The 22,442-nt window shown below is 40.0% G+C and overlaps 1 protein-coding gene across 3 annotated transcripts; it reads right to left on the minus strand.

The window, feature by feature from the left end:
• Window positions 1-978: 978 nt before the first annotated feature.
• TMEM192 (transmembrane protein 192) lies at window positions 979-20,090 on the minus strand. 3 transcript variants are annotated; one of them, XR_014183985.1, is made up of 7 exons: window positions 19,903-20,090; window positions 17,064-17,210; window positions 12,730-12,994; window positions 10,571-10,705; window positions 8,529-8,765; window positions 6,180-6,958; window positions 3,794-3,840 (listed from the first exon to the last, which is right to left on the minus strand). XR_014183985.1 is itself a non-coding variant. In XM_082052052.1 (6 exons), the coding sequence occupies exons 1-6, from the start codon at window positions 19,942-19,944 to the stop codon at window positions 3,717-3,719; spliced, it is 816 nt and encodes a 271-aa protein (XP_081908178.1). In that variant the 5' UTR covers window positions 19,945-20,082; the 3' UTR covers window positions 979-3,716. The 3 variants fall into 3 exon arrangements, 1 of the variants encoding a protein (XP_081908178.1); XR_014183986.1 differs by having other exon boundaries at window positions 3,830-3,840; window positions 6,180-6,282; XM_082052052.1 differs by lacking the exon at window positions 8,529-8,765 and having other exon boundaries at window positions 979-3,840; window positions 6,180-6,282; window positions 19,903-20,082.
• Between the last annotated feature and the right edge of the window lie 2,352 nt (window positions 20,091-22,442).

Raw genomic sequence — 22,442 nt, forward strand, 5'->3', positions numbered from 1 at the left:
TTGATCCAAAGGTAAACTCAGGCTTTGAAAGCTAAAATGCAAGTTTTTGAAATTTAAGATTTTGTCTTGTAGAGTTACATACAAAATTTTTAAATGTTATTTGAAAGTCAGTTTCATTAAGTCTTGGAAATTATTTGTCTATTTTAGAGTGAAATATAAAATGATGTAACAGCAGGTCAACAGGAAATAGAGGTAAATGTAAGGCTGCGGTGAGAAACAGCAGCTTAGTGTGTTCCCAAAGGATAATAAACAATTCACCTCTTCCCTTTACAGTATGGAAGAAAGGAAATTATAGAAGAATAAAGACTGGAAATACTTCCCTTATGCAACATACATATACTATAAATATCTCAGCATCTGTACATGCAAGGCCAAATTTTGTTAAGGGTCACATAAGATTTATACCAACATCAATCAGGAGAAGCATTAGTATGGTAAATCATGAGTATGGTAAATAAGTTTCAAATGTGTGACTATCATCAGATGAGTACAATTAGCATACTGATCTCTCACTGCTGCCCACAGTTTTTATTTTTCTTCTAGTGATCAGGCTGAAAAATATTTGTACAAAGTGGGAAGCAGTCCAGCAGCACAAATAGCACAACCTGTGTCTTTAGTTTGCAATAATGCCTAAAAGCCAAACTCATTCCAATAGTGAGGATGCTTTTTCATATCTCTTGAGATACCTCAAGGTCAGATTGTTGTCTGCCCAAGCACCTTTGGTCATTGATACTTTCTTTTTTAGATTAACTGCAAGCAGGCTTAACTGCATATTTGTGTAGAACCTTAACACATGAAAATCCTGTTAAAATTGTTTGCAACCAAGGATTTCCTTTTTGAGGTGAAATACTGAAGCATTTACATAGAGCTTCCACTATGAGCAACTCAGAAACAGAAAACACAACTACCAACTGAGAGTTTTTCCCCTTGAACATGATGTGTCTTTGTAAGAGATTATCACAATGCCTTTTCATATGTACAAAATATTTATCACATTTCAGCATTACATCTAGAAATTAAAATAATTAGAACTAAAAATCCCAGTGTGAACGTTTTTTGGGCAGCCCTGAATCTTTTATGTTTCTTAGGTAGTCTGAAGTACTTGTCTTCCCAAACCTGAGAAACGTGTACATTGTTTTTCTACAGAAACAAAAAGCTATTGAGGTACAAACTGAATAAGAATATATATTTATTTATTTTTTTTAATGTACAGTTGCAACGTACATTAGGAAATATTCCTTTTTTGTTATCTGCTTGCTGCCTTGGTTGCAATCTGCTATATTTTACCAAGTTAAGACCACAGGCCTACAAATATTTATGCATTTCAGCAGCTGTAATTACATGAAGAACATCACTCATTTCTTCAGCTCTTCAGACTCACATGCATTCGCCTACATGCAGGTTTGCCACAGCATGCCCAAGAAGGACTCCGATGGTTTGCAGCAGAGCATGTGCAAACCACCACGTTCACCAAGTGATTCTTCTTTTCCTGAAACTTGCCTCTAGTTGTGAGGCTGCAGGGGTGGTTACCAGGCTGCGCTGTTAGTGACAGATCCCGAGCTGCTCCAAAGCTGGTCAGATGGTATCAGCTACCACAACACCCAGCACCAAACCCTACTCTGGTGGAGGCTAAAGTTAAGATAAACAAGATGAGCATAGCCAGAAAAACTAGGACTCTGCATCTATTTGGAGCCTGTACAAGCATGAAAAGTTTGTTATTTTGTTTTTTTGTTTGTTTGTTTTCAGAAGCTTAATCACAATAGGATGGGTGTATCATACAGATATAAAAATGAGGGGTGGTTGTTTAAAGTTGTTAATAATTTGTGTACTTATGAAGAGCTCTGAATTACAAAGGTCAGGAGATAAAACCTGCACTCTCCCCATCCCATGGAAAGCAATACTGCTGGTTAATCCAAGTTTTACTTTAAGCAGGCTTGGATGAGATGAGGAAAGTATGAGCAATGCCCTCAAAAATACAGTAAAGTTGTTCCGCTACACTGCACAGCCTATTCCTCTGTGTTGGAGAGAAACAGGAGTAGCAGGGAAGATCTGAAGTGCAACTGAAAAATGTTACCCAGGAAAGAGAATAAAACTAAGCCTAAAGCTTCAAAACAAGTAAACAGCTATCCTTGTCACATAACAGTTTTTGGCTAGTTTTAAGCACCAAAACTGTGCTGTGAGAACTCCAGCAAAACAAAATCTGAACAGATTGCCTGTTGCAACAAGCTGCACCAGCTGCACATGAGCTTAGAAATGAAAGAATTCACACTTGTCCTCAGTTGCATTTATTGTGCATGAACTTCACAGTCACATTTTACTGCTTTTCATAGAAATTATATAAATTGATATACACAATCACATCAAAACCTGAGTTCTAAAACCAAAAACATTTGTATTCATTACATTTATACTATAAAACCTTGGATGCATTTTCCACAAACAGTTAATAAGAACAGTCTAGTGTTGATAGCAGCAAAACCTCCAATGTTTATTTTCCTTCCTGTGTTTGTTGCACACTGAAAAGTTTAGTTATTTCTGAAGTTGTGCCCTAGTACCAAAGTAAGACAGTAAGGTGGATTTTTTTTTTTAATTTTTCTTATATTGAACCACAAGACTACTCCTGATGAGAGCCTTCCTCTCAGTTTTGACTAGTGATCACCCATCTCCCCACAGAGGTATCGGCTTCTAAAATAATTCTTGGTCTACACTGGTAGACAAAAGTAGTACCTGGAACAGAATGGTTCTTTCACCAGCCTTCCCAATAAACCTATGAGATAGAACCTAGAACTATTGTTTCTCCAACTTTTAGAAGACCTTTCTGTCTTCTGCTGCTTTTCACCTCCCCACATACACCATTTTAGCTTTTGAATCTAGATGCTAACATTTTAAGGGTCAAAGTAAAGAGCAAGGATGTATGTAACTGATGCATCTTTAAACCCATTCAGTTAGTTCAGTTGGCAGAGTAGAAATCTTGGATTACCAGCCAGACTTCTAGTAATGAGAAACTCATCAGCTCTAGATATCCTTCTTACAGGTTTTTAAACCAGAATTCTGAAAAACTGCTCAAATTGTTTATCATGACATTGTTTTGTACCACACACATATGTGAGATTTGCCATTCTAGGACATCCACTGCTTTTTTTTTTAATCCTAAATTAGATGCTAAATTTTCCCACTGGCACAGGCAACAGTTTAATTCCTTTTCTTGACACAGTACAAAAGGAGACTGATCTAGAAAGCAGGTATCTATGTTGTATAGGATTATTGAAGTACACCACCTCTAACATAAGAAGTAATGGGACTCTGACAGAATACATCTAGTCTCAGCTTCAGCACTAGAAACTCAAAATACATCCTTTGTGAAGTCAGATTTTTAGAGAACAAATGTGTGTTCTAGAAATATAAAATACTTTGGTAGTTTGAAGCTTAAAGGTTACAGCAGTACAAAATGATGGCAACAACTGAACAAAGTTGAACCATTACCTCAGGTCCAACTTTAACCTATTAGGAATTAAAAATCCTTGAAGCTCCGGAACTGAGAGGCAGAGTGTCCAGTTGTAACAGGTTTAGAGCGTATGCAGAGCTCATCCTTCCATCTTAACTTCTATTTCAAAGTGTGAAAGATGATTGAAGAAGAGTCATCTGTACAAATCAGTCTGGATATTAGATTACCTCATGGTCCTACCAGAGCTCCAGCAGTTGTTTTCCAAATGCTGTTAAGTTTTGATCTGCTGAGATGTTAGTGCCAATAGTCTCTTACTGAGCAGTGCATTGTGTCGCTGAAGATATTCTATTACATCTCCTTGCTTCTCCACTATCTCTTCTAAAGTTGAATTTTCCCTTGAAAGAACAAAAGTGAATATGGGTTTTAATAAGTGACAGCAGCTTTCTAACACAAAAAAATGTTAGAGCTAATTAACAAATACTTTAACAAGTTTCTTCCCTCAGTTTTAATTTTGTTGATCTCAACTAATTTTTTGAAGAAGGAGACAATCTACAACACCTTTATGTTTAACCTCCTTTTTGAATAAGAAGGGAGGAAGAGAAAAAAGTTTGTCTGAACTTCATGCCATGTATACATAATTGAGTTGGGTATTTCCCGCTATACAGTTACAGAAAAGTTGTAGTAGTATGATCATTCTTACTGTTTAAGAAACTTGAGTTAGTGAGGCAGACAACATGCCAGAAGTATACTGAGAAATCTGTGGCACCTTTTCCAAATACATTAGGAGGTTTATTTTAAGCAGCCATAATATTTTTATTCAGCTGTGAGGATCATAAGCTGTTTAAGACAGAAGTTTATTGACGAACCTGCAGTAGCATACATGATATACTATATAAAGTGATATTATCTGTCACAAGACCATAACAGCATCAAACAGATGTGCTATTTCAGATCTACCTTATGTACAGCAAACCTCCCACTTAAAACATTTCCAGCTTTCAGACATCCTTCGTTTTAATTAGGATAGTAACAATGCAACATTAAGTAGAGCCAAGTTGAGAAAAATCTATAAAAGTAGATAATTTTGTCAAATCTATAATACCTAAGAGCATAGCAAAAACAAGTACCTATGCTTGAGCACATTCCAGTCTTCCCTTACACATTATTTTTTCTAGTTCACTTGGGAATCTGCGCTCTCAGTACACATGTGAACATCTCAGAGCTTAGAAAGTTGCTCCTCGGCCTTGCAGCATTTTGAGGAGGAACATTGCCCTTTTCATAGTTCTTACAAAGTGCCAAGGAGGACAGCTAGCGTAGGAAAAAGCTTAGGTCCAATAAAAAAACCTACGGTAGTTAAACTGGAAAAAATAAACAAGTTCTGTAGATAGAACGCTTGCAACCTTAACCAGTAATCTGTACAACCAACTTGAAGAGGTCCTGATCCATAACCTGGGTTGTAGAGGTCATAATATTCAAAAAACATTCTTACAGCCAGGGTCAACAGAAGGCCTGACAGGATTCACTTTTCAATAGACCTTAACTCTCAAGGGAGAGAGAGTCAGATTTGTATTGAGCTGAATTAAAATAACTGTTTTGCAATCAGTTCTCACAGGAAGTTTGCACTCTTTAATCAAAAAAATCCAGAGTCTTTTCCTCAGCTGGTCATTGTTGAAGACCCATTCTCTGGGCATTTGAGAATTTCTCAAGGGAGAAGCTGAATGAGAAAGTAATGAGGTCCACCATGCATTCACCATGGTGTTTATATCAAGATGGAAGTCAGACATTGTATCAAAATTCAAGACAACTCTAAATCCTTCCTGTATCCTGGACAGCTACTTCCAAGTTCCATAAAAGCATGTGCATGCTGCATTTGTAACAGCAGGGGAAATGCCGAAGTATTAGTCACCTCTGCACTTCAATTTTTTTACTAAGGCACACATACAAAAGCAAGTCATTGTATCAGAAAACTCCTAAATAAATTCTTGTATGGAAATCATGTGAGTTTTGATGATTGGTTTTTGTTAAGTCATACCAGATTCATTTCAGCAACTGGAAGACGCTCAAGTAGTCAGAAGGTACATAAAGGACAAGCAAGCCAGAAGTCTCAGTGCTAGTGAGGTTTGTGTTGGATACCTTCTCTGTCTCACCAGGAACTTTCTTACCTCTTATGTATCCCACCCACCTTTAAGTACCTTCCCAAGCTGGAAATATATTCCAAAGCCCTTGCTAGAATCTCATGTCCAACTGCTCGCACAGAACAAAGCTGCAAAGTTTTCTTTGTCTATCAACTGTCCACAGTTTATATTTTTTTTTGTCTGAAACTGATGCAGAAGCTAGGCTTCTGTAGGCATACTTTAAGTAACAGGGTAAGACACCAGTTTCTCTCCTCAAACTCCCATATAAAGTCAGCTAACACAGATTAAGCACAGTTATTTATAGCAGATTGAAAAAAAATCATGCAACAAGCCATAAATGGTCAAATCATTTGTCCTCATGTTTGAGGATTTCCGTATCATAGCAAATTGCCATCATTATGTAAAAAGTACAAGACTGTGCTACTTCTCATCTGTGCATGTGAAACAGCAGCCTTAAGCATAAAGTTTCCTTCAAAACACTTATCTCCACCTCTGTTTTGGTTGCGAGATTCAAGATTATATGTAACTCTACAGAAAGTAATACAATTATATTAGTCAGCGTTACTGATATACCATGGTTGAAAACAGCACAAGATTACCTGAATCCAATTTCTGAGGTAATGTGACTAGGGTAGGCATACATCTTTTCTTCTTCGATTATGTCAGGTCTTGGCTTTGCACGATTGAAGTTGCTTATTTTCACTGCAACAAAGTTTTATTAATAAAAGTTGGAAAGCAACCCACAAAAGAAAAGCTTTGTGATCAGGCTCCAAGTTAAAAACAATCATGTATTACAGATTTTGTTAAGACTGCCTTAGGATAGGAGTTGAAAAGATAATAAGGTAATCTGGGGAGCGGGGAGGAAGGAAAGAAAAAGACTCTCTGCTCATGTCTGTAATGGCTTTGATTATATATTAGTGGTGGTTTGGTGGGCTTTCAGTTTGTTTTTCCCCTCAGCCCTACTGCTTAGAAGACCACAGAGAACTGATGACCCAAATGGCAAAGCTTGGACATACTGCTTAACATCTGCAAAGTTTATTTTGTCACCTAAGAGAGGCTGAAACCTTAGTTGTCTTTGAGAGGGTACTGAGATTCAGTCTCCAAATTCAGGCCATAAATTAAGCTACACACCATAAAAAAAAAGTTGTAGAAGTTACGATACTTGTATCTAGGTCAGAACTTCTAACATAAGTTCTTTGATAAATACTATTTTAGCTAGGCTACCTGCAGTGAAGCAGCAGCTTGTTTGCCTGGTCTAAAACTAGGGCAGACTTGCTACAGAAAGCCATTAAGTATTCAAACCAGAGCAGCTCTGATCAGCTTCACATTCTGAACCTTGCAGTGCTGGCTAACAAAACCAGAAATAATTCCTGGGCACCTGTGAATAAAGTTTAAGATTAAATTGAAACAGATATGGAATGGGGATGGGCGGGGGTAGGAAAAGCTGTAGGCACACTCTGCATTATTCATGGAAGGAAGCTGAAAATACTCAAAGCTATTCAGTATCAGATCCGGATTAAAGCAAAGTACCAAGAGATCTGGAGTAGACATTTAGGACTGCAGTTAAGGCTGCCTGTGAAGCAATAAATCTAATGCTACTAAAAACATTACAGTCTGGCTCCATGAGAAACCCAAGCTACTGCAGAGAAATACTGTCCTTACAAGTCAATAATATGATGGGGTTTCTTACAGGCCACCCTGCTAAAACAATGCTAAGACCCTCCAGAGGTTAACTACAAGTTAGGCTCAAAGGTTAGTTATTTCTATGACTGTATTCCTCTACAAATAAAGCCACAAAGGAAGGGGTGTGGAATTCCCAACATGTGTTGTTTGTGGGAATGTTAGTCTTTTACTCAAGTGATACTAGAAGTATGTAAGAAAGTCATTAAATGCATATATTTAGTAAACCTTTTAAAGCTTGACTATCAATAACAACCTTACAATAGTAAGCTGACATTTAGAGCTATCTGTATCATACTTCATTCCATGCACATTTACCTCACTTTAACAATTTATATATGTCAAGCCTGTTATAAGTCAATCACAGCAACTCCTTGCAGATTTCTGAATCCCTGCCTCTGCATGCTACAGCTATATATACATACACTGCTGAATGGAGAGAATTTTAAGGAGGCAGTAGTACTTCACAGAACATCAGGCATCATACAATTCATAAAACAGCTCCAAGCAAGAAGAAATACATAGAATTACAATCACTTATTCCATGCCACCACTTTTATTTGTGAAGTAGTAATATTTAAATAAGTCAGGTACATTAACTTTCTACAGGTAACTGCTAGAATGAGGCAAAAATGCTTACAAAATAATTATTCTACCACAGAGAAACAATTTATGAACTGGTGCTACCTTCCCTCCAAAATTTAGGAGTAACATTAACACAAGGAAGAGGTTGATCATGAGTTGCTAGTGTAAAGTGACCATAATCTCCTCATTGTTGCTCACCTACGTTAGCTGACACCACCTTAACAGTGAGTGGTATCTGGTAAGTGCTTGCCATGGAGAGGGGCATTCTAACCCTGAACAGAGGACTGCCCTTAAAATTATCCTACTGAAGAAACTTCATGCTTCCAGTCACATACTCTGTGCTGTTTGAGAGAAAAAAAAAAAATTGGAGTGTCACTATTACTACAGATTCTCAGGCTGTTTTCAAAACTAGGCAAATACATTTGTTTTGCTTCAGGAGAGCTTTAGTTTGATGCTTAAAATGTAAAAAAAACCAAGCCAAACCAAAAAAACCCCAACCAAATACAATTATGCAAAAGAGATGGACGTGCAGGCAGTTCCTTAGCTTACCTAAACATGTATTAGAACAGAAAACAAGTTACAATACCCTCTGGTGACTGGAAGTCTTCCTCATCCTAAGGCAAGTGTAACTTACAAAAATTAACCTCAGTTTTGCATACCAAGCTTTTGAGAATGAAGCTTACAGTGTTGTTTTGGGGCTGCTCTGGAAATAAGGTCACTGTTGCCAGAAGAGACCACCTTACTCCTTCCTCACAATGCAGCTCTGTCCCTCCTTCACTTCGGTTCCAGGTCTCACTGGACCCTTCAAGCCTCCATCAACTGGAAAGCAAAAATTTGCTCTCCACAACTTCCTAGTATAAGCTGGTTAATGGATCTGATGGGCACAGGAACCAGCACAGTACAAGCCAGGGAACAAGACCCTATGGGTGACAAAACAGAAAGAGTTTGAGAGCACTTGTGGAAATCCAGACTCAGACCTTACTACTATGAAGGCCAGACTGCCTTCTTGCAGTCACTTATCCTTTTCTGCCAGGGTAAGAGGCACATAACATAGCTCTTTGAGCTCCAAGAGGCCTCAGGATAAGAAATAACATTTCATGGAATTCCTGATGTTCTATTAAAGTTTTGCAATTTATCTCTTCCTGAATTTCCCAGGAAATTAAGTATGCATATGCAAAAAAGGGATGATCTCCAGCATTCTTGGAATAGTTCTCTAGGGCCACCATGCATTGCCTCTATTGCTCCAGAAGACAGTTGGTCCACTTGAGCCATGCTGGTTCAATTCATGGGAAAGCCTGACCAGCCTACAGCACCAGGGCCTCTGCACAGTTGTAAGAGAAAATGTAGTTTAGAGGTGGGACCTTATTTCTTGGTGCATTTTGATTTTAATGTTGTTGCAGGAGAGTCAATAATAGATTTTTGTATATGACCAAGCTGCCTAGCATTACTTCTCTGCAAGTCATTACTAATAACAAAGTTTTCTCCTCCAAAATAAAATACATCCTAGATTAATTACTAATTATGAAATCACAACAGAAGTCAGATTAGTACAAATACTGATCACCACAGCAATGGCTTTTACTTTAAGCCTTAAGCTTCATGCAGTCCCAAAGGATTCTCCTTCCTCCTGTTTGATTAGAAGTCAAGAGCAAACTAAGTTTTGGCCCACTTGTTTTGTCGTCCCTGCCCCAGAGAAACCAGTGCTACTGACGCTGCTTAGCTAAGGTGTCATCTTCTTGGTTTAGCTGTAAATAGTCAGAAAACATCATTTCAGAAGCAGATGCATAAACTAACTCAAGAGCAGGAACTACATGTCATTTAAACAGATATGAAATTCACAGTAAACACCTCTAATTTTCTTCAGGCAACAAAAATAACGACACTTTTTAGTGTCTTATACCTTTCCGTATTTTTTTTTCCTAACTCAATTATTTTCAATCAAGTTAATGCAAGCCATAAACCCAAACAGTTTTTAAGATAAGATCAGAGAAAACTATTTGGTTCAAACATTTATTAATCAACATTTTAGATAGTACTGAAATAGTTTAATGGAAAGAGGTATATCAAGTCTAGATATTTTACACCAAGCCTAATAGCAGATAACCTTACAAGCCAACAGTGACAGTACAAAGCAATGCCTCACAGTTTTATAAAGCAGTATCTAATTTTAGTATTAGTATAGATTCCAAAAGCCATAATATTTTTTTGAACATTCATTAGAGGGAATCTTCCATTTTAGTGACAAGGAGGAACTGAAGCTTTTGGAGTGGGATTAGGGAAGGAGGAAGACTCTGGAGGGTAAGGCACAATCATGTTATCAACTATGCAAGTCCTGCATGTAAATCCCAGAAGCAGTTCTGATTAGAGCCAGGTAGCTCTTACTGCTTCACAGCTTGTGGTGCATGTATTTGAGAACACACTACTAGACAAGCCTGCTCACAGAATACTTTCACAACAATTATGGATTTATTGCCACTTCACTGGGTCAACAGCTTTGAGGTAATACAGAACATTCATTTAGAAGAACCCAGAGATCAGATCAAGCCTGACAACCTTCCCATTTGTTTTGGATTTGCCTTAGTTCTTCTACAAGCACAGGATCATTCTGTATTTACAGTTGCAGGTAAGTGTCTTGGGGTACCCCAAATGAGTTACTGTGGATACAAACAAAACAGTTAAGTAGCAGCAATAAGTTTCACTCAAGAAGGCAAAAATTGCCTCTCACCTGTGTAAATCACTAAGCATGTCAGGGAACTAATCAGCTCCAGGCCCAGGACTCCCAGGATAAGATATAGGTACACCTTACTGTGATCAGGAAAGGAATGCTGCATTGATAGAATCAAAAGCAGGGCTGCATTACCTAGAAAACAAATATTTCACAGGTGTAACAACTGTTGAAATAACTTCGCATTCTCTCATCCCCAGTATCTGCATTAGGCTGCAACACTTAAGTAATGGTTTTCCATTTCATGCCATACTTGCCTCTTTGTCTAATGTCCTAAAAATGAGTGATGCAGGCTTACAAGTGCTGGCAGCAAAATGAGGTTTCATTTCAGTATTTGACTGCAATGGTAGAGAATTGTGAATTTTCTTCATAGATTTTTCTCACTTAAAGAGGAGTGGAAGAGATGCACTAGAAATACCTAATATATATATATACGTGGGCTTAAAGAGTTTCTAGCCTTGTTGCTGCTATCCATCCCCAAAACTGTTGGGAGACAATTTATTTCAATTCCTAAGAGGTCACATCAATCAATTCCAAGAGAGAGGGAGGTTTCCTTCAAGTGGTGGATTTGAGTGTATTTAAGTGAGGCTAACAGAGAGGAAAAAACAAAAAGCAAAACACCTTTTCACAGGGAGACACTTGCATAGTCTTTCATCAGTTGCCTAGCTATTACTTTCAAGTTACTGGAAGTTTAACTGAAATGACCACCATTACTCAGAGAGCAACTGTTGAATTACAGACCTAACAAGCTTTTTTTTTTTTCCTTTACACACCCTCTTCTCTGGTATAGAGTGTGAAGCATTCTTTTTTTTCCTGTAGAAATGTTATAACCAGTGGCTGAATAAAGCACTAAGTGTATTAAAACCATTAATGTAGCTAGGGGACTATACAGTTCTCTTTCATACTGCATTAGGTGACTGAACTGTCAGGCTAGAAGTGGTATCAGCAGCAATTAGCAGGGCAGTGAGTTTGCAGCAATGGAGCCAACCACCTTCTGAACTATGGATGATTTACCTAAAGTCCACAGCACACAACTGACTGCACCTGAACATTTATACATGCCCAGAGTTTCTCTGGTAGGGGAGAAGTGAACTCCATCTCATACTGAAGACAGAGCTAAGTATTCCAGATTACAATGCAAGAGGCAGAAATAGTCCTTTTACTCTCTTTCAACACATCCTTAAACGTGCTGTAGCCTCATTTTGTCACTGCACTCCAAACACATCTTTACCTTCAGAGCTCTATCTAGTGGCCATAGCCTGAAGTTTCTACACATTCATCAAGTTGCCCAGCTCTTTTAGTGACTGGCTGGAAATAAAGCTAGGTTTTTATAGAAAGCAGGACCATGTAACAACAATTTTGGTGAAAAAAGAAAGAGTCTTGCTATTCGGAAGATTTACAGAAGGGAGATGGGATTATGAGCCACAAAAATACTGTAAAAGCCACCACTGTTCCCTCCCCCCTGCTATTGCTGTGTCAAAAATCCCTTCTAGTTATATGGATTTTAAATTTGTTGAAGTCTCATCTGTTAGAAAAGCTACACTAGCTAATTGTACCAACATTTCTTTCAGCTTCACTGGTCAGTGATGTAACTTGGAACAGAGAGTTAAACCACTCCCATACACCAACCTTCCTCCATAGAAAGTAGAAAAAGGCAGAAGTAGATTATATCAGAAAATTGCTTATTTTACTGATTTCAGGCAGCTGTTGAGCAACAGGCAAATCAGCTGTTTCTACTTGAATTGTTGAGCTTAGAAAGAAAAGAGTAGTAGTAGTAGTCCTTCTTGGAAGGACTAGCAGTCTTGCCACATATCCAACTAGACAAATGAGTACGCAAATCAAGATCCCTGGCAGCCAAACACAGACCTTGCTGGCTGAACATTTTGTGGCTGAAGACCAGAAGGAAATGACTAGATATTTTACTCAACTTCACACTTGTGGGCATTTTTCCACTACGAAGTTCTTTATGACATATACCTGGCAGGTGAGAAAGCTCAGTCAGGAAGTCCATCTGACTAAAATACCATTTATAAATGCTCATAGGCATTTGAAAAGTTCATAATATATATACATTTATATATAAATGTTCAGTCTTTTATTGCATCATAGTTTAAAGCTTTAGAAGAAAAAACACAAATAGAAAAACAAGTTCATTTCACCTGTGGAGTGTATCAGCAGTGGAAGCCTTTTTAGATGCCTTGTTGATCGGTATATTGAAAAGTAACCTCTGCTTCTGACTTTACTGTGGTGGTGCTGGATGTATCGTTCAAAAACAACATGTAAAATCCACAGAATTACTTTTGCAGTGATTATGACAGTTTGCACTTTAAGTGGGTGAGTATAGTTTCCAGGGCACTTATCCTGGTTTGGATTGGGGTAAGAACAGAACATGGCTGCTAAAAATGCCAGAACAACAAAAGCAACCTGGAAGAGAAAGGGAGAGAGAAGAAGAGTCTTGAAGTCAACATGTAACTAAACAAAACAAACAACCACAAGCTTATGTAATTTATTCCTTATATATTACTTTCTGAATTGATTCTATGAGAGCTAAAATAATGTATAAGACATTAGACACTTACTATAACCACAACATGTCATTCTGGGAACATATTGATGACTGAAATTGCTAAGTAGTATAATTGTTTTCCAGGAGGGCAACAAGTGTCCAGCAGAACAGAGCTGAGAATTGCCACTCGTCCCAGAATTTCCTCTAAATCAATTTCACTGTTCCTGAGACTCCCCTTCATAGCGAATTTATCTTATTTCAGAATACGTTTTTACTATGTCTTTTTACTTTAGGGGGAACTTCATTTATATTCCCTAAAAAAAAAACAACAAACCAAACCCCACACATATTTACGCTTGTTTACCACTCTGCAGGACAACCTCATATCTTATTGGTACATTCTACCTTTCATTAACTTGAAATTTCATCAATTAAAAATCAATCCTTTACTAGATCCATTATAGATAATCTCCAGGTTATGACATTAAAAAAAAGGGAAACATCATATTAGCTTACAAAGTGAATTATTAACACTGGCTAGGCACCTTTGCCAGTTGGTAATCATTATTCAGTGTACTTACTATCAGCTTTTTCCATTTTGCTCAGAACTCGCATCAGAACGACCAGACTACAGTCAGTCAGATTATACATACACTTATCCTTCATTCTGGTGCCATTATGCCATAACTCTTCCCATCTTCTAGACTCTTCAAGTCTTCAGCATCAGCAATCTTTTGGCCAACCAGAAGGCACATTATGTGGGATGTATGCATACACAGAGGGCTTTTTTTTTAACCCTTATAGAATACTTTTGTCAGAAAATACTCTCTACCATTTTCATTCAGTGAACAATACTTTCTCATCCTGGTTCATTCTGCAGAATAGGAATATTTTCTAACAGAACTGAAAACAAAAACAGTTTATAAGCAACTCCCACCAAGTAAATTGAGAACTTCTAAATGTAACAAAAAAATTGCCTCAAGTCTGCAAAAGTCTAGTACCTCTAATATACTTTAAAAGCATCCAATGTTCTACATCTCATAACTGATAAACACAACAGAACTGAAGACGGAGGCAAGTGTCAGATTTCATTTGGTAGCTTTGTTTCCATACTCAATTGTCTGGACATCTAAGAGCCCACCACCTCCTTCCCACTCCCTCAAACTTATTTTTCATATCTTTGCCATTTCTCAAACTTCCTTCACAGATATTAGCCTTTCAGAACCATTTAATTACTCTGGATATGAGCCACCCTTAGCTTGCTCTGGTTGTGAGTAGAGTCAGGTAATTGGAGGGAAAAAGGGGGAAATAACTTTCACACAATCACACCTAAACCAAACATTGTAGAAGACAGACAGGACAGAAGGTTGGAGGAAAAAAGTGTCTGTTTTGTATTATCCATAAAACTAGTATTCAAATGCAAATTAAATCCCAAATTACCTTGGGATAAGTACCTAGATTAAGTTAAATAAGAGGGAGGATTATCCACAACATTTTGTTTAATCCATTATTTTACCACCTCTGTTTCTAACAAAGCTAAGAATAATCGAACTAACCCTTATTTTATTCGGTCCACTTACTGTTCAGTTTGCCATTTTAAACCAGTAACACATCTAGTTCTACTCCTTCCAGGTGTTAATAATGTATTTCAGTGCAGAAAATGGCTATATTAAAGTGATGTGAGCAGGAATGGCCTGGCATTGCAGTTCTACTCATCTGCTATCAGGGTGTGCAAGAAGAAACAGGTAGCTGGCATTAAGGGTGACACTTAAAGATGTTTTGCTTACATTTCAGGACAGTCGAAGAACAGGTGCTTTACCTCAGTACAGGGGATTTTTATATACAAAAAGTTATTCTTAGATAAAGTAGTATTTAAGTTCAGTTCTGTGAATGTGCATACACAGAGAGGAATAAGGAAAGATGGGGTTAATATAAAGAAATTATTGCTAGCCTGGACACTTTACACTGCACTCCAGAGTCTCCTGATAGGAGCCAAAAGCCTGCAGAAGAGCAAGGCTTGGCAGAAGGAAAGACACCCAAAAGCCCAGCCCTACCACACTCCAATATATCCTACTCATACACTCCAGAACTGTATGCAACTAGGCAGCTGCCAACAAAGCAGCTATTTGCTGCCTGACTCCATTTCTTGGCACAAAAAGTTGGAGGAAAAAAAAACTCCATGGTACATACAGATAGCTTTAGAAATGCATTACAACTCTACCACGTAATACTACGATGGCTTAACTTCTCCAGGATACTTGTCCCTTTGGCAGGCTGTGCATCAGAAGCTAACCTGGTGCTTCCAAATCCCACAAGGTTTGTGCACATTTGCAGAATCAAATTTGCAGAATTTGCAGAAGCAGAGAGGAAAGAAATCCAATAAGCTTGTTTTCCCCATCCATGTTTGCAGCAAGCAAGACAGCAACCTTTCATATGGCAAGTATAATGCTGTATTTCACCAAGAGAAAATGATACTTCTCCATTTCCCTCAAGCGACCAACCAGCCACTGCAACAAGTTCAGCAATAGCAGCAAGACTTTACCTGGAAAAGTGTGTGTTGACAGAGGCCTCCACAGTTTTTCTTCTCCTCACCTCCCCATACTTCTTCCATTTGCAGCAGAAGGGAAGTGATGGGGACAGAAAAGGCAGCAGTTTCCTAGGATCTGGGTGGCTGACATTTGGCTAATCAGTTATGGTAGCAGATAGTAATGCCCTAGGGCTAGGTGGAAAAACATTTACTGCTCTCTTACCAATAGCAGCATCTACCTTCATAATGCAGACCTCAAGTGGCACCCTAAAGGGATGGCACCAGTAGTCTTCTGGTAGTGGAAGGGAATAAGGCTGGATATGCAGTTTTCATTAGGAATTCTGGTAGTTTATTCAGCATAAGTCTCTCATAAGTCTACTTGATAGACAGACGGGCATTTCTTGATATTACTAAGAGGCACACGACACAATTACTGCTGAAATTGGAAAGTGCAGGCATATGGTTTGAACAGCTTTATGAAGCTACCCAAAGAGAGACCTTAGAGGTTGGTATGTGCTTTTAAAGTTCTGGAAGAGGGTACGTTTTGCAGAGCAACTGGGCACAGCATTTTTTGTCTGAGATCAAACGAAGTTCAAATATAGCTAGCAACATACAGCTCATGTGGTATGTATGTATCTGGTTTTATACACATACTATCTCCAGGTCACTGTTAGTGGCATCATAGAATCATTTAGGTTGGAAAAGACCCTTAAGATGATAGAGTTCAACCATCTACCTAGCACTGTCTAGAGTCCACCACTGAACCATGTGCCTAAGCACCATGCAAATACCATTTCAGTTAGATCTTAGGATCAGAGCTGTTCACCCTTCCTTCTTCATTTTTGGTTTCCACATGCTCACAAGCAACAATAAGTCTCTTCACCTTATCAAGGATAAACCCACTACTAGACCAGAATCTCTACTTCTGTCTACCAGCCTCAAATAGGCCTTCATACTGTTACATGCAAGATTTGTCCTTTATCTGTGCTTTTCACCCTTAACCTCTAGAAGTCAGAACAGGAAGTAACATTTTGATTCCTTTATAGCTTCATCCACTACCATGCAAAAACCCCTGGAGCAAGTTCAGCTTTACTTGCTTAGTTACCGTAAAAAATACCTTAAGTCTTTCCTGTGATATTAAATTCAGCCTCCACAAGGCACTGCATCAAAATTATCTTGGCTCTCTAACTAGTATAAGCACTTCTACAGCAGTATTTTTTTAAAAGTACATTTCCAACAACATATAAGAACAAGACTTGTAGCACGTTAGCACTGACAAACAATCAGAAAGAAAACACAGCAAGTATAATGTAGCATTCACACTATCAAAATTCATTTGCAAGTAATATTTCACTGGTTTGGAAGAATAGCGTATGCAAGTCTCAGAAGAAACACAAACAGCAAGAATCCAGAATAGAGACAGCAAACATTCGTAATGCAATCAAGCTTTCTAAACTTACATGTATTAGCAACAGAAAATTGGCAAGGAGGACTGCTGGGATAGCATGAAATCTTGGCCTCAGCTGGGAATGCAACGTATGAGATGAAAGAAGTGGTGCATCCAGTAGGGTATCATCTTCCAAACTTTGTGTTACTTCCAAGGAACCCTAGAAAAGAAGTGGAAGGCAAAGAATAACAACAGGTAAGCTCTAAAAGTCAGATACAAAGGTTTAGCAACTTCCTGTTATCAAATCAAGCTCTGGGGAAAAATTAGATTAGTACCTTGAGATAAGCTCTTAAATTCTAGGTAAACTGTCATGACATCTTTAGGTAAGAACTCACTCAGATACTTGTATTACATTTTAAAGACTAAAGGGATCATCACTCGTGAGAGAGGCCTCAAGTATTAGTATGTTTATGTGGAAAGGTGTAACGTGACAATTCTCTTACATACCTTATACAGGTACTGTAAAAATCCTTATTATTCTTCTATCCAACTAAAGTTGGAGGCAATAACAAAGCTGCAGTGTACCAGTAAGTGTCAGGTGATTCAGTCACTGACATGTCAAAACACCTGCAGCAGTAATTCAAACTGAACCCAGGCAAGAAAGCAGCAGCGGTTCAGCGGGAAGATGTTAACAACTGCTGGGCAAGACATTCTCTGCTTTCAGTAGAGAACATGCAGCCCTTACTTGGCTTGTTGGCACCAAGTATTGGGGCTTTGGCTTCACATTCAGCTCAGATGTTTTGGCTATGTAAGTTTCCAGAAGTACCTCTATTTTTTTTTTAAGGTAAAACTAAGTATGGGTGGAGGGAAAAACCTTTCCTTGTGGATAAGAAAATTGCCCCACTGCTACACATCTCTGCTCCTTCCAGGCTAGGACACAGTCATTCAGTATGTCTCAAACTGAACATACACAGCCACTACAAGATCTCAACCGCTCAAGTTCCCCTCTAGGCATCCTGTTATGTCCCATGCTACGACTTGGTTGCTTCAAGAGAGAAAGAAACTCAAGATTCCCAGTCAAGTTTTGACAGCTCTTCTCCTGAGTGATATCAACCACATCCTTGAACAAGACAAGAGCAGGCCCCATCCCACTTCTGACTATGCAGAGAGACATGCCATGGTTGACTGGCATAGTGTTTTTAAACTAAGGACTTCTCCTTGCCATGGCAGAAAAGAGCAGAAGCCTCAAGACAAATGAGGCATGTCATTCTTCTATACACTAGCACAAGAAAAGAGAGAAATAGAGCTTATGGGGTTAGACCTAGGTTTATACTTCATATTAGCTGGGACAATGCAGATTGTCTCTTCAGTATTATTTCACCTACAGACAGCTGCCTACAGTGAAGGAACTAGACATCAAGGTTTATTTCAGTCAGCAATCAGTTTAATTTTAGTATTCTCAACACCACATTTGCCCAACCACAGAAGAGTGTGAACAGACCTCCCTCACCTATTTGATACCTTTTAATTAGCCTGGTCTTCGGCTGTAAACAACCCTTGCTGAAATACCTGCCTAGTAAGATGACCTTTTACTGCAAACCTAAAGGTTTACAAGTGACACTCTTCTTATGTCACCAATATAAAACCCAGAAGCAAGAGTACTAAGATGCCCTCTGTTGCTCACTTCCCCATTTTCAGGGATCAGGTATAACTTTAAGCTCTTGAAGCAAGTGTGCAGGGCCAGCACTTGAAGTCTGCATCTTGCCTCATTCCTTCCCAACACAGAATTACTAGCAAAGTTAACAGCTCACACCTCACATAAAGACAGCAATGCTCCTTAGGACAATATCCTTTGTCTAATGGGAACAGGTAAACTCATCACTTCTGCAGTACCATGACAGATCAGTGCACTCCTTCACAAAGCTTTAACAGAACACGTTTGACCATGTTACTTACAGCGAGACTGGCTACAATCCATCTTGGCATCCTGAAATCCAGCTAGCATTAGGAGGTGCTGGATGACATAACCTCCCTAAGTAGATATTATTACCAGCAACATGGGGAGGGTAGGAATTAAAGCAAGAAAGATGATGATGCCATGCAGTCAATCTGACATTAAAAAAAAAACAAAACAAAACCCTTAAGTGTCCTAATTAGATCAAACACAGGCTTCATTTAATTAAGAGGAGCCAAAACCACAGCTGTTAAAATCCAAAACACCTTAAACATGGGGCTTCTGTTAAGCACTGATGCTACCACAAGCACAGGTTAGGGCTCCATTCAGCCCCTTGGCTCCCTGACGCGTTTCCAGCCTGTGACCACCTCCGCAGCCGCCCAGCACCAGGAGAAGGGCCGGCAGGAACACGCATGGCCACCGCCAGCAAGCCTGGCCCGGCTGAGAGGGGTGGAACACACAAATGAGCAGAAAAACGCCGTGGTCAGGCCAGCACACCGCATGTATACAGGAGATAACACTTACAGGATCTGTCTGCAGAAGAAATAACCCAGAAGAACTAAACAAGCCACCTGAGCAGGCTCGATTAAATTAATAACCTTGATTAAAAACACCCGCACACCCAAGTTACTTGGGGTTATTTCAAGCACGGCCGGACAGGGACAGCGCTTGGCAGGGCCCGGGCCCGGCCCGCAGTAGCGCGGGGGGCGGCGGCCCGGCCGGGGAGCGGCCCCGGCGGCCTCCTGACTTCCGAAACGGCCATTTGCGAGGCGCCTCGGCCGGCTGCTCCCCCCGGAAGAAGAAGATAAAGGCCTCGGCGCTGAGTACCGAAAACAGCAAAAAGCAGTGGAAGGAAGAGACGAAACACGAAGCGAGGCGCTCTCCCAGCAACGCCCCCCGTCAGCAGCAGCCTGGTCGCTCAGCCCCGAAGGAACCGCTCCTGCAAGCCCGCACTCACGTTGTCCAGGTCCTGCCGCCGCCTCCCCGCCGTCAGCGCCATCTCCAATCACGTTTTCCACCGCTCCCGCTGTATTTAATCGGCGCCCCCGCCGCGGCCCGGCCGCCGGCTGGTCAGGCCCAGGCCCCGCCCGGCTGTCCCACCCAGCCCCGCCTCGCCATTAGCGCCCCGGCCGCTATTGGGCCCGGGCCTCACCGCAGCGCCGGCCCCGGGGTGGGACCGCAGGCGGGAGCAGCCGCGGCGGGGCGTGATCCGCGGGCCGGCGCTGCTCCTTTAGGTTGGGTTTCCCACTTCGCGGGGCGGCGGGGCGCGGCGCGGCGGGGCGCGGCGCGGCGCGGCGTCTTGTAGCCAGCAGCTGTGACCCAAACTTGTGCTTCCCGGAGCCCAGCCCCGGTGCCGCTCACTCCCTGGGCGATGCTCCGTCAAGCTGACTCAGCAGCCCGGGACTGAATTTGAAAAGGGCGGGTAGTTGATGCGGGCCCGGGACTGGTTGTCCGTGCGGGGAAGGTGGCTCAGGAGGCATCGCAGGGTGTGGAAAGTAAGAAAGAAAAAACAGCAGCGGGTGCCTAGCAAAAAAGTGTGGGGTTAAAGGCAGCATAGTGTTGTTTTCAGCTTGTTTTGCAGAATACTTTCCCATTGCCAACAACTTGTCTTGCAGGGACTTCTCAAGGAAGGGGTCTGTGAACTTTATTATTATTTCCAGTGGATTCTTTCTCCATGAACTTGCTTGGTTGCCCCTTCAGACCGTGGAAAGTTTTAGCACATAGTAAGTCATCAAAGATATTTCTGGCCCGGTTCTGTGTTTTGTGAAGAAACATGTTTTCTTTAAAACCTGCCCACTGCTCATTTCATTTTATAACCTTTTGTTCTTGAGAGAGCCTATGACCACTCAGCAGTGTCCATGCTACCCTATGGATCTCTGTCTTATTATTCCCTGGCACCCTTTTGTGTGTCAAATGCTCCTTTACCACTTCAGTTATTCTCTGGCAATCTTTATTAGCTTCTTTGGCCTTTTTCAGCTATATCCTGAAAGGGGAAGTATTAGAATGATGCAGTATTCAAGCATGTGCATAGTATGAGTTTACAAAACAGCCTATTTATTATTTGATGTATGCTCTGTTTATCTGCTAATGTTTCTTAACCATCTGTTTGCTTTATAAGACCATCCGTGAGCCCTGAGATGATGTTAGTGAGGACACTGGAGAGGATCAAAGTTGGAACAGGGGCTTAAAAGACAGCAAGACTGTTTCATTGCCCGGTTGGGATTGTTCTTTGTGTACTACTTAAGAGAAGCCAGGCCTGTCATCCCAAGCAGCTGGTGCAGCTCTGCCTTTCTTGAAAGAATGCAGAAGTGCCAAAAGCTGCTTCTGAGGTATGGGCTTCTTCAGGCTGTCCCAAGTTTTTCATCTCTGTTTCTGTGACTTCTCTTGGGTCTTTTTGTAGAAAAATACCTAATGGAATCCTCCCACCCAGAGCATTTACATTCATCACTTGCATTCATTTGTTCTTGATTTATGTAGAGACACATATTTAATGACCTGGGCAACTACCTTAAATGAAAAGCCTTAAACTTGCTGGTTTCAGTTCAGCTCCTGTGATAAGAGCCTGCTCAGTTCCACTTCTCAGCAAAAATGTTCTTTTTTCCTCTTTCTTATTATGCTTCCTCTTATTTCCTTCCTCAGAAAACTACAAATCCTACTGATCAGCAACCAGAGGACTAAGTTTTTCTGTGACAGTGAAATGAGGCCACAATTCATGGGTTGCTGTTCACATAATCGGCGTCACTTTTGTAAGGTGTTCTGCCTTGCTGAATGGTTGATGTGGCAGGTGTGGACTGAATCCACACAGATCTAATTACCATCTACTTTAAAGAGAAGAGTGGTTCAATAGATCAGTCCCAGAACTTCCCATTTCTTTGTACAACTATACAACTTACCTGTGTGGTGCCTTTGTCTGAGCTTTTGGTCAGCTTGAAAAGCAAGAAGTCTTTACCTTTTGTTTGTTTTGCAAGGAGTACCAACGTCTGTGTTCTAGTTAACACGTCTGTTCTGGAATAACCAGAAATGCTAGTGTGCAGTGTATTGTACATAGTCCCACAGACAAGTATCTAATAACAGTGCCAGTTAATGACAATGGTTAGAATATTTATGTTTACCAGAAATACATTTATGTCAGTTAAGATACTTTATAGCAATTTATTTTTAAAATAATTAAAATAGTATTAAACTTTTTTTTAAGAAACAAAATACACACACACAAAAAAGTCTCTTACAAAAAATAGTCACATATCATCTCATGTTGCTTAGCTGCTATTGCTTTCATTTATGATGAAACCAAATGCTGAACCGCACATTTATTTTTCTTGTTTCCCCACATTTTGTTTGCTTGCTTATGTGCATACTTAGGAATGCATACATGTTTTTTGTCTTTTAATCTGGGGGTTTGGATTCTGAATTTGGCAAGGATGATATTTGAGGGGAAACAGTAGCAGGGAAAGAGATACAATAAAAGAGATTTAGAACAGTTGTTAAAAGACTTCA

The sequence above is a fragment of the Streptopelia decaocto genome (assembly GCF_964273445.1).
Source record: "Streptopelia decaocto genome assembly, chromosome: 4".
NCBI classification, from domain to species: domain Eukaryota; kingdom Metazoa; phylum Chordata; class Aves; order Columbiformes; family Columbidae; genus Streptopelia; species Streptopelia decaocto.